Source organism: Ammospiza caudacuta, chromosome 4, assembly GCF_027887145.1.
Source record: "Ammospiza caudacuta isolate bAmmCau1 chromosome 4, bAmmCau1.pri, whole genome shotgun sequence".
NCBI lineage: Eukaryota > Metazoa > Chordata > Aves > Passeriformes > Passerellidae > Ammospiza > Ammospiza caudacuta.
In genome coordinates, this window is record NC_080596.1 from 78,403,708 (window position 1) to 78,414,888 (window position 11,181).

General features: G+C 43.9%; 1 protein-coding gene across 1 annotated transcript; it reads right to left on the reverse strand.

Annotated features, from left to right (window-relative positions):
- Window positions 1-1,040: 1,040 nt before the first annotated feature.
- Window positions 1,041-10,942, reverse strand: TMEM129 (transmembrane protein 129, E3 ubiquitin ligase). Its single transcript, XM_058803850.1, has 4 exons — window positions 10,601-10,942; window positions 9,010-9,484; window positions 6,669-6,828; window positions 1,041-4,179 (listed from the first exon to the last, which is right to left on the reverse strand). The coding sequence occupies exons 1-4, from the start codon at window positions 10,803-10,805 to the stop codon at window positions 3,931-3,933; spliced, it is 1,089 nt and encodes a 362-aa protein (XP_058659833.1). The 5' UTR covers window positions 10,806-10,942; the 3' UTR covers window positions 1,041-3,930.
- Between the last annotated feature and the right edge of the window lie 239 nt (window positions 10,943-11,181).

Sequence of the window (11,181 nt, forward strand, 5' to 3'; positions counted from 1 at the left end):
AAAGCACTCTGAACTTTAGTCTTACTGAGGTTATCCTGACTGGAATGGTACTTAGCTGCAGGCTAGCTAGTTTCACAAAATCACAGAATGGTTTGGGTTGGAAGGGACACTGAAGACCATATCCCTATAACTCCCCTGCTATGGGCAGGGACACCTTCCCCCGGAGCAGGATGCTCAGAGCCCCATCCAGCCTGGCCATGAACAGGATCCCTTCCAGGGATGGGGCAGCCACAGCTTCTCTGGTCACCTCTGCCAGTGCCTCCTCTCCCTCACAGTAAAGAATTTCTTCCCCTGTGTCTAATCTGAACCTAATACCTTTCAGTTTTAAACCCATTCCCTCTTGTCCTATCTTGCCATGGCCTTGTCAAAGTCCCTCTCCAGCCCTTTATGTAGTGGAAGGTGCTCCAAGGTCTCCCTGGAGCTTTCTCTCCTCCAGGCCTGGTGAAGAGAATGCAGCAGGCTGAATGCCTCCTGCTCTCTCAGCCTGTCTCCATAGCAGAGCTGCTCCGGCCCTCTGAACACCTTCATGGTTCTCCTCTGGATACACTCCAATAGGTCCACTACCACAGGAATGTGATACAGGAATGTGATAGATTCTTTATTGCTGGTGCTTGGTAATAAATCTGAGCAAGGTCACAATGAAATAAGTATTTTATCTAGGACACACCATTGCTGCAATGCCAGCGCTTCCTTGAAAAGACAAATTTTTAGTCACTGCCCCTGCTGATTTCGTGACATCCAGTGTCACCCCTTCCCATCTGGTAGTTGTGAAAAGTATTTGGAGGCTTTTTTCCCCCTGAGGTTCTTATAGAGATTTCATACACACCTTCTTCCATTCATCCAACCCTCTGCATTCAGGCTGTAGTAGGAAAATCCATCCAAGGAGGACTTACCATGAACACCTTCAGGGGAATTTAAGCCCTATTTGTATCTATTCCCATGCTCTCAGGTAAGACACTGCATACAGATAAGCCAGACTGATTTCCACCAATATAAAGTTTAACCTGATAAACATAACTTCTAAATTAAAACCAGAAGTCTTACAAAGAACTGACTGTATTTTTATTGAGCTCTTCAGAGGGTTTTAAGATTAACTGCGTGTATTCATTAAGCATTTTCCCTAAGGGCTATCCAAACAATACTGTTCATTTGAAACAGACAAGCTATCAAGCAAAAAAATCCCACCAACCCCAAAAACCACAAATGAGAAATCCTGCAGGATGTCTTCGGAAGAAAATGTCTTGTAATCCATGTAAGAGCTTGAGTATTTATATCTCAACTCCTTAAACAGCTCAAAGTCCACAAACATTTAAAATTTAAAAATTTAAAAATGGCACTGAGAACCTCAGTCTTACTGAGGTTTGTCCTGACGGGAATGGTGCTTAGCTGCAGTCTAGCAAGTTTTATATTATCAGAGAAAGGTCTGAGTTGGAAGGGACCTTAAAGAAATGCTTTTGTGGCTCTTTGGATGAAGCTATCACACTAACAAATGCCTATTTTTGTACTCGATTATTTTCATCTTCATATGGATTTTTAACAAGTTTTTTCTTTAACACAGCTTTTAAGAAGCTCACAAATGTCAGAGGCATGCCAGATTACTTTGAGAACTTAAACTTAGGGAAAATGACTTGTTTTAAGGAATATAAATCAGGTACTATCATTAACATAAATCATAATTTTGTTTTGGTAATTACTAAGTTTTCTAAGAGGCACTTCTGTGCATTAAAAGATGCAAAGATATGAAACATTTATGACTGTTACTCTGTTGTACTTTTATATTGAGGAAAGAGGTAGGATGAACAAAAGCAAAATTCCACTGAAGTGAAAACTTCGAGTCAACTCAGAATAGATTCCACTATAATAGAAATTAGGCATTTAAAGCTTTTATTACATGAGATACTATTGACAACTGACCTGGCTTTAGTCTATAAAAACATCTGCAACTACCAGCATCTGAGATTCTCAAGGCCTTTTATGATTTTAGCCTCACATTCTTTACAATGAACATTTTTATTCTGAACAGACGAAGTGCTGTGGGAACTGAATGGGGGGTGGCAAAACTACATCTCCAAAATCCTACCCTCTCTTCTGCAACAATTTCAAGGGCCAATCCCTTGTATCAGTGCCACATTATGTAAACTTTTCAGAAGCAAATGTTACAAAATGCTTATTTGTGAAGGCTGCTGTGTAGTGATAGGTGCATGTGAGACAACACCACCCTGCCCTGCAAGACCCTTCCAAAGGTTAAAAAATCCTGCAGAGACCATTTTAAATCTGGAAATAACTTTCCCACAGAAGTACTAAGAAAATATTTTGAATTCAATTGCTAATTGACTCCTACATTTTTTTATTATTTTTCATATTTACCAACAGATCTGTCTGAAACTCTAGAACTCCATTTAATTCTATTCAGATGAAGAGCGACATGCCACTGAAGATCTCTTCGGGAAAGAGAGATAAATCCACACAACCTGTCTCAGTGTCAAATTTTCACTCTGTACATCCATACAATCCAAAACAGCAGGTAATGGAAAACAGAAGCCACTATTATTAACAGGTAATTTACTTAATTGCATAGTAGATGTTGTATATAAAGCAACTGAGATATGCTGAAGCAATGAATGTTCTTTAGCTCAACCAGTTTGGATTTTTACAAATGAATATTATTTAAAAATCCCAAAGTTAAAATCCAACAATTAAATGTTAGTTTTCAAGCAATGCTGTCAGATCTGTCTTCAGTTCTTTACCCCTCTATGAATTCTTGCTTGCAGCCACATCTGTAACCATTTCCTGGCTGGTTGCAAGTGCAGGTAGGTGCATTCACCACCTGTAGCTCAGCTGAGACTCGTGAAATGTTTCATGGTTGTGATTCCAATACTTGTACCATTTTTACATCCTGCCACCTGTTCCTGCTCAAACCGGTTGCCTGTCATGGTAATCAAGAGGTTGTCAGGTAATCACTAGCATGCCACCTCTGCCCATGATTTACTGGTAAGATCCTTGTGATTATTCAGGTAAGAGGTATTAAGAGGTTTTATTCTTGTAGACCAAAGCTTTAAAGTACTCCTTTCTCTGTTTGACCCATCTGTGATAATTATTTACAAATTAGAGCTCAGATGTTTGCTGCACTCCCTTCAAATGTATGTAAAAAAAGTCCCATCACCTAAAGAACACTGAAACCCTAAGCAATGTAGCTCCTGGAAACCAATAGATTTTAACCATGTATTAGCAGTGTAGGTAAATGGGTTGACAAATCCTTTCTGTTTGAAATAAAGTCATCCATCAAAAGGTATGCTAGAGGCAAATTAATGGAATAAAAGGTCCATACAGGACTTGTAAATCTTCAGGGATTACATTTCTCAGCCTACTGCAACCCTTTGTGGTAGATGTAGTGGAAATACCTCCTTCCAGCTGAAGGAACACAACTGGTGCACTTGTTTGAAAAACAACTGCAAAGATTAATAATAATTTTACAACTGGATTAAAGAATAACAAAAGTAGCAATGAAGTCTAACCAAAGCAATTTTCTCAGTTAGCCCTTTATTAAAGAATCAAAACCCAAGTTAAATTTAAAAATATAAAGAATTAAAAAATATAAAGAATTTAACCTACGTTAAAACCTGAAAAAACAACAGTACTGCAAATATAGAAGGATAACCTTATTCCATCCAAAATGTAAGAAAGGAAAACAGGGGTTTAAAGAAAATTAAAATCCAGAAGCTGACGTCACGTGAGTAAAATCCACAGATAAGGTAAAAGTGGAAAGGAACTGAAAAGATTTACATCTGTTTTCAACACTGTAAAAGAAACCTTTAGAGTTTGTACCCTGGTCAAACATGAAGTCTCAGAAACTGATCTAGCAGGCCTTAAACCAAAGCCACTATGAAACACAGTCAAATTAAAAAAGTTAAAACATACTCAGTTCACTACTCATCGTATTAGGCAAACATCTAGGATGCAAAATTTGGCTCGGCAAGTCGGGCAAGGCACTTGGCTGGACAGCCAGGTCTCGGGGTGCTGCTGGTCCTGCCTGCTGGCAAACCACTTGCCCATGCAGGTGAGGCACCACATGGGCCGGCAGTAGCACTGCTGGCATTCCCCCTCGTTGGGCTCCTGGCAGTTCTTGATGAGCTTGATGTTGGCAATAGTCTGCATACAGCCTATGCAGGGCTCCAGCTCCTGAGGGAGGAGAAACACCATCAAAGTTGGGAACTGCACAGAACGGTTCCTGTTACTGCTTTTTCAAAGGCTTTTAGAAAATCATCTGTGGCAGGACTGCCCCATCAGAGAGTATCAAATGGTTTTACTAAAACACTCTCTAACAAATGACAGCAAAACTTTTCTCTGAACAGAAAACCCAGAACTGCTGCATGACACTAATGATTAAGCATAAATGACTGAAAGACAAATGTTCTTTCACACTCTGAAGAGCTTCCAGCAGCCACAGCAAGGTAAGCAAGCAGTCAGCTTTGTCATTCAAACTATTTTTCAAAAAAATGGACCAGTATAAAGTAAGGAAAACAAACACTTAAACAGCAAATGGCTGTTCCTATCTTCCATCTTTCTAATTAAGAGACATAAATGAAGAAACCAGGGCTGTACTGAACACAAGGACATACAACCTGAAGGTCCAGAAATTTACTTAATTTCTCTTGGATAAAATTGGAATAACTGATTTTGCCCACAGTTAATTACGCCACATGAACTTGCAGTTGCACATGGGGACAATATCCTGTTGTGAAGTGTACTACAAATAATAAACAGTAATTAGCATTTCCCACATCTACCTGTCCAAGAACTTGATAGCTCAAAAGACAGCACACTGAATAGGCACAGAGACCTGAATCTGTTCAAAATACTCCTGGTGGAACAAAAATCAGCTCCCTATGTGGTCTCTATTTCCCATCTCCAGTGACTCTTCCCTTGTCAGCTCAAGTGTCTGCTCAGCTGCCCTGTCAGCTGGGCTGTGGAGCAGATCCACATGAACACAAGCTACTGAGCTTTAACTTGTGAAGTTAGGCCTTAGCTTTTAAGCAGGAAAAATTCTAGCATAGAAAGATTAACAAATTTTTTCAACATATTAATGGAGCTTCAGAATAGGGAAAGATTCAATGTAGTATTTTTAACATCCTTATCATCTGTGATGTAATTTATCACCCAATGTCAAACCCAAGTTCAGTAGCTCAGCTGCCACTTAAATGTGTCACAAATTAAATGCTCTGCAAGAAAGCAGCTTTAATATCTTCTCTTTACTGTGACCATCTCTCTTTGCTGGCAGAGCAATCACACACACAACATAATGCGCAGACACACCTGATGCAGTTTTATTTTAGCTAGTTCACAAACCATATAAGCTGCACAACACTGGCAAAGATACCAACCCCTCACTCCATCAGCTGAACCAGTGGGCACAGACTCCCTGCAGGGTCACCAGTACTGGTTTAACTGGTTCCCTCTGATGCACTGGACAGTGCTGCAGTCACACTTCCAGCTGCTGCACAAGTATAATAATGACCAGGTCTCTGTGACTATTACTGGAAGTAGGACTCTGTGCTGTTATAATTAAAACCATATAATAATAGCCATAATAATTATAACCAAAACAAACCCCAGTTAAGAATCATTAGTTGATTTCAGAGTAGATCCAGAAGAACCTGGCTGTCTAGAAAAGCAAGCTGTATTGGAGCAAACTGCCTAAAGAACAGCAACAGCAGCTGTGGCTCTGGCTCCTCATAAATGATGACCCTGCATTTCTGCAAGTGCAAGGTCATCATTTCCAAATGTGTCCATGTAACATTTTAATAGCAATTATTACAGGGGGACTTTATGTCTCAAAACCATCATGCTCACAGTACAGTTTGCTCCCTGTAGAGCAGGAACAGAAGCAGCAGCCAGAGTTAAGGTTTGTGATGAATTTACTGACACAGCAGGTGAGCATTTGTGAAGGAAGCATCACCCTGACTGAGCAAAGAGCACTTGGGCTCCTGGCATCACTGACCAGGAGGCCTGACTGGAGCCAGCCTTGGCTGTGCAGACCCTAAAAAAATTGTGCTTGGCTGTATCTTCTCAGGAAGTTAAGGAATCTAGGCCATGTCTTATCAGGGGCTTATCAGTATCACAAGATGAAACTGTAAGTCCTACAGCTGTACACCCCCACCAAGGGGCACTTTAACCACCAGTCAGACTCTAAGTGAGTGACTGCAGCCCCCAAGCCCACGGAGCTCTCCTGTAGAGCGGCCTCAGGTAGGTAGGAGACCTCTCAAGGGATCAAGAGATCCCTTACTTGGTATCTGTTATCTACAGAAAGGTAAGTAACAGTTTATATTAGATCTCAAACATATTGTATGCAAGCTAGATGAATTATTAGAAATGAGGAGAGTAGCATGGTGTTCAACTGCTGTTCAATTACCATTTAATTACTGGCTGAATATTGCTTGATTATTAAATGAGGATTATTAAGCGGTAATCACATGATAAATATAATTTAATCATAATTTGTCATTTAATCCATATTTTAAAAAAACCTTTTTGTTAACCTCACAACAATGAATTCTCTTAATAATTCACTGGAGATAGCCCTAGGTAAACATTTATCATTTACACAGTAATCACAGGCTCATCCATATTGAAAGTATAATTGTTAGTCTCACATGAATAGAAAGTTTCACCTGAGTGCTTGGAACGTGGTATGTCTGGTTTATTTCCACCAGAGATGTAAAGGTTTCTAAAAATAAATCACTAAGGCTTTGATGGATGACAACATTAGCTGCATTGATGATAGGAGCACGGAGCTTCTCCCGGAGCTCCCCATACTCTGTGGAGTTCAACCTGAAGAAGAGAAGATGGAGCAAAATGTTACCATGATTATCCACCCAAATACCTTGCAGAGGTTAACATCTGAAGTGAATCCACAGAAAAGCTGGCATTTATTCATCAGAATAAGTACACAGAATTGTGTATTCTTGTTTTCTTCTGCTATTTAGTTATTGGTTTTGGCACAACTTGGTCAACAGAACATGCTGTCCTCATTCATACCTATGTAAGATTGCCAGCAGGGTATGTCAGAGATCAGCTAAAACATCATACAAAAATAAAGGATTTTGAAGTAATCAGCATGAAGAAAAGCCATGTAGGTATGTAAATCATGCATTAACTGCAAAGTGCTGTTTGCACCATTTCTGCCACCTTTTTAATGCCTCTTTACTTAGACAATTTCTAAATTCTCAATTATAAACTCCTGGAGAAATTAATTAGGAGAAATTAGTTGTATCATGCAGCAGACATCACAAGGTGATACAGTTCTACACAAGCAGCAGAGGAAAGTCAATCTATCAGGTTCTGTGATTTTATGATACAATCTAAATCACAGAAATTTCACAAAGGTCACAAACCACTGCTGATTTAAGGCTGCAGCAAGCTGTGTTTCACACCAGCTGCTTCTGTAAATTAAAGTGATGTCCACAGCACTCAAGTGGCACCTGAGACCTCACACAGGATCCTACAGTGATATATTCCTGTTGTCATCCCTTTTTAAGAATTCTGAACTATAGTGTCAAAACTCTCCAACTGAATGCTTCCACTCATTAAACAGCTTTCATGGAGAAGTCCCTGGAAGACTGCCCTCATTTTCCTACCACTCTCTGAATTCCCAGAGCCCAGCACAATGCAAGGCTGGCTTAGTTTTTACTGCTACAGGATAATGTCATTTAACAGATGCTGTCCATGCAAACCAGAGACATTTATAACCAGAGGAACAGTTCACACCGAACATGCAGAGAAATGTGGCCCACCTGCACAAAAGCATTGTTCTTCCAGAAACATCTCACTGTATTTGATTCTGGATATATACAATGACCCTGTATGATTCTGCTACATTCTAGCAGAGATTTACTATCACTGACATCTTATTAGAACAGCTTTTAAACACTGTTCTTGATGCTATTCTGTTTAGTCACAAAATACAGTTTGGGCTTAGGACTTTTTTTCCATAAAAGGAATTGTCAAACAAGTCATGTTTTTCTCAGCTGTGGTGTACTCTGGCACTGAAGTGCTTGCAGAAGAAAATCATTAGTTGTTTAATACTAATTTGGTCATCACTGTCACAGGTCTATAAAAGTCTCTTTTCTTTGCATTGTCATGCTTACCTTAACCACCCTCTTGTCCTGAGTTCTGTTCACCTAGATCTCTACCATAATCACCTCTTTGCCTTCCTTGTGCTTGCCCCATTTGCACACCTACAAGTCTGGTGATCTGCATGCTTTTAATTACCTAATAAATGCTCCTGACATACAAATTTACAGCAAAAAGATACCTTTTCAAATATAATTTTAGGAGAACTAAGATGGTTTTTAACAACACAACAACAAAGACTTTAGCACGCAGAGGTTTCTGCTGAACTTGTACTTTAGCCTGGTTACACAGAGACCAATGAGATAAACAGCATGGGCCCTTGCAAAACAAGCCCTAACAGTTCACAATTATTATGATTTACTCCTATGAGAACACATAAGTCAGAAAGGGAACCAAAGTTTCTTCCTTGTTTTAGGGGCAGTTGGTTTGCAATAGCTCAGTGAGAGCTCTTCTGAGCAGTGATGAAATTGTGTGCCTTAAACACAAAGAAAAATCCAAAGTCGTGGATGAACAACAGACAGTTTTAGACAAAATAGCTATTTCTCCTCACCCAAAATTTAAAAGACTAAAAATTCTACCTTTCATTCCTGCTGTCCATCTCTCACCTAATTTTATCCAGTTACTTTTTTCTGCATCCAGCACAATCCTCTCCCTAAGAATGGATCAAAGAGGCCAATCCCTTTGTTTATCCGTTGTGTATTCAGTGTTGCACTAAACAACCTTCCCTACACTGCACAGCAGAAGTGCACACAGAGCAGCACTGAACACCAGGCAGGGACCAGAAAGGAAGGGATGAGTCTCCAGATTGGTCACAGAAGTGCTCCCTCAGCACCATCAAACAGCACACACGTAAGAGAACGGGTTCAGCAGTTGTTTTACCGGATATCGAACGCCTTGACGTAGGGATTAACGCTGGCAACGCGGATGGTCAGGAACTGCACGGGCACGTTGGAGTCTGGGGTGAGCTCGTGCTGTCTGGAGTCTGTCACCGTCAAGTGAATGTCCTGCTGCTGGGCAACATGTAAACAGTAGGTGGTCACTTTAATCACCCACGTGTCCGTGACAATCACCCTGGCTCCTGGCGCTCCCGTAGCGAATTTGTCGATTCTCCTGAATTCTGTGTTGATGGAAGAAGCCACTGCCCTCCAGCCTGACTGTGGGAGGGCATGAACAGCGAGTGTCCGGGCTAGTGGATGATTATTCCAACCTTTCCGTGACCAGTAATATGCCAGGGCACTGGTGATTGCTGGCAGGAGAACGGCAAAGAAGAAGAAAGTTTTCCACTCTTTTGAAGCCAGGTAGAAAAAACAAAGATGTTTTTCAGGTGCAGCAATGCACATACCAAGGTAATAACCTGAAAAGGAAAAAAAACCCCTTACTTTCAGAAAACAATTAAGCACCTGCAAAAGCAGATACCCCATAACCATATGGCTATCTAACCAGTGAGCTCACCTCCAAGAGAGGTATTGTATTTCTGGATGACTTCAAATTCAAGCCTCTTGTCTCAAGCAAGCTGAGATAAATTCTTAGGCATCAGTGATTTTTATCAGAATTACATACCTAAAGGAAAGTGATCTGAATTCGGTTGTTGAATAAAATTACCTGCAAGATGCTACTGAGTTTTAGGAGAATTATATGGCTAAAGGAAGCCAATTTGTATTCCTTGGTTAATCACAGAATCACAGAAGATGATGCACTGGAAGGAACTCACAAGGGCCATCAAGTCCAACACTGAGCCCTGCACAGGACACCCCAGAGTCACCCCCTGTGCCCCAGAGCATTGTCCAAACCCCCTGAGCTCTGCCAGGCTGGTGCTGTGCCCACGGCCCTGGGGAGCCTGGGCAGGGCCCAGCCACCCTCTGGGGCAGAACCTTTTCCTGATATCGCACACAAACCTCCCCTGGCACGGCTTCAGGCCGTTCCCTCAGTGCTGGCACTGTCACCACAGAGCAGGGATCAGCGTCTGTCCCTCCCGTTCCCCTCAGGAGGAATTTGTGACTGCACTGAGGTCTCCTCTCTGTCCCTCCAGGCTGAACAGCCCCAGTGCCCTCAGCCTCTCCTCACACGGCTTCCCCTCAGGGCCCTGCACCCTCCCCGTGCCCTCCTTTGGGCACTCTCTGACAGTTTGATGTTTTTGTTACCTTGTGGCACCCAGAGCTGCCCCAGCACTGGAGGTGAGGCCGCCCCAGCCCCAGCAGAGCGGGACAATCCCTGCCTTGCCCGGCCGGCCATGCTGGGCCTGATGTCCCCAGCACAGGGATGTCCCTCCTGGCTGCAAGGGCCCTGCTGGCTCACCTTCAGCTTTCCCCTGCCCAGAGCCCCAGGTCCCTTTCCCTGGCACTGCCCTCCAGCCCCGCACTCCCCAGTCCGTACTCAAACCCCAATTCCTTTGTGAATGCATGTGCAGCGGTGCAGCCCGCTGGTTACAAAGCTCGGACCGCTCACTCCAGGGGAGCCGGGGCACACTCACCGAGGGGCAGCAGGGAGTGCGCCAGCAGCGTGCCGGTGCTGCGCCGCAGGTGGTACTGCACGAAGGCCGCGTCCTCGCTGCCCAGCCAGGCGGACAGCAGGCTCTGCACCGTCAGCCCCGCCGAGCGCACCTCGTCGGGCGGGAACACGAAGCACACGGCGAACACCAGGTAGGCCAGCGTGAAGGTCACCGCGGGGCTCTCCATGCTGCGCCCCGTGGGGCGCCGGGGTCCCCGGGAGCGGTGGTTCCCGCCGCAGCCCCGGATGCTCCAGCGGGGAGCGGTGCTTCCCGCCGCTGCAGCGGCAGCTCCCCCCGCAACCCCGGATGCTCCAGCGGTGGTTCCCCGGCAGCCCCGGATGCTCCAGCGGTGGTTCCCCCGCAGCCCCGGATGCTCCAGCGTCAGCTCCCCCCGCTCCAGCGGCAGTTCCCGCCGCACCCCCGGATGCGCGGCGCGGGCGCTGCCGGGCCGGCAGGGCCGCCGGGGCGGGACCCGCCTCTCCTCGCACGGATGGTCCCCGCCCCTCCCTCCGTCTCCTCCCGCCCCTCCGCGCCTGCCCGGCCGCCAGCCCCGAGCCACGTCC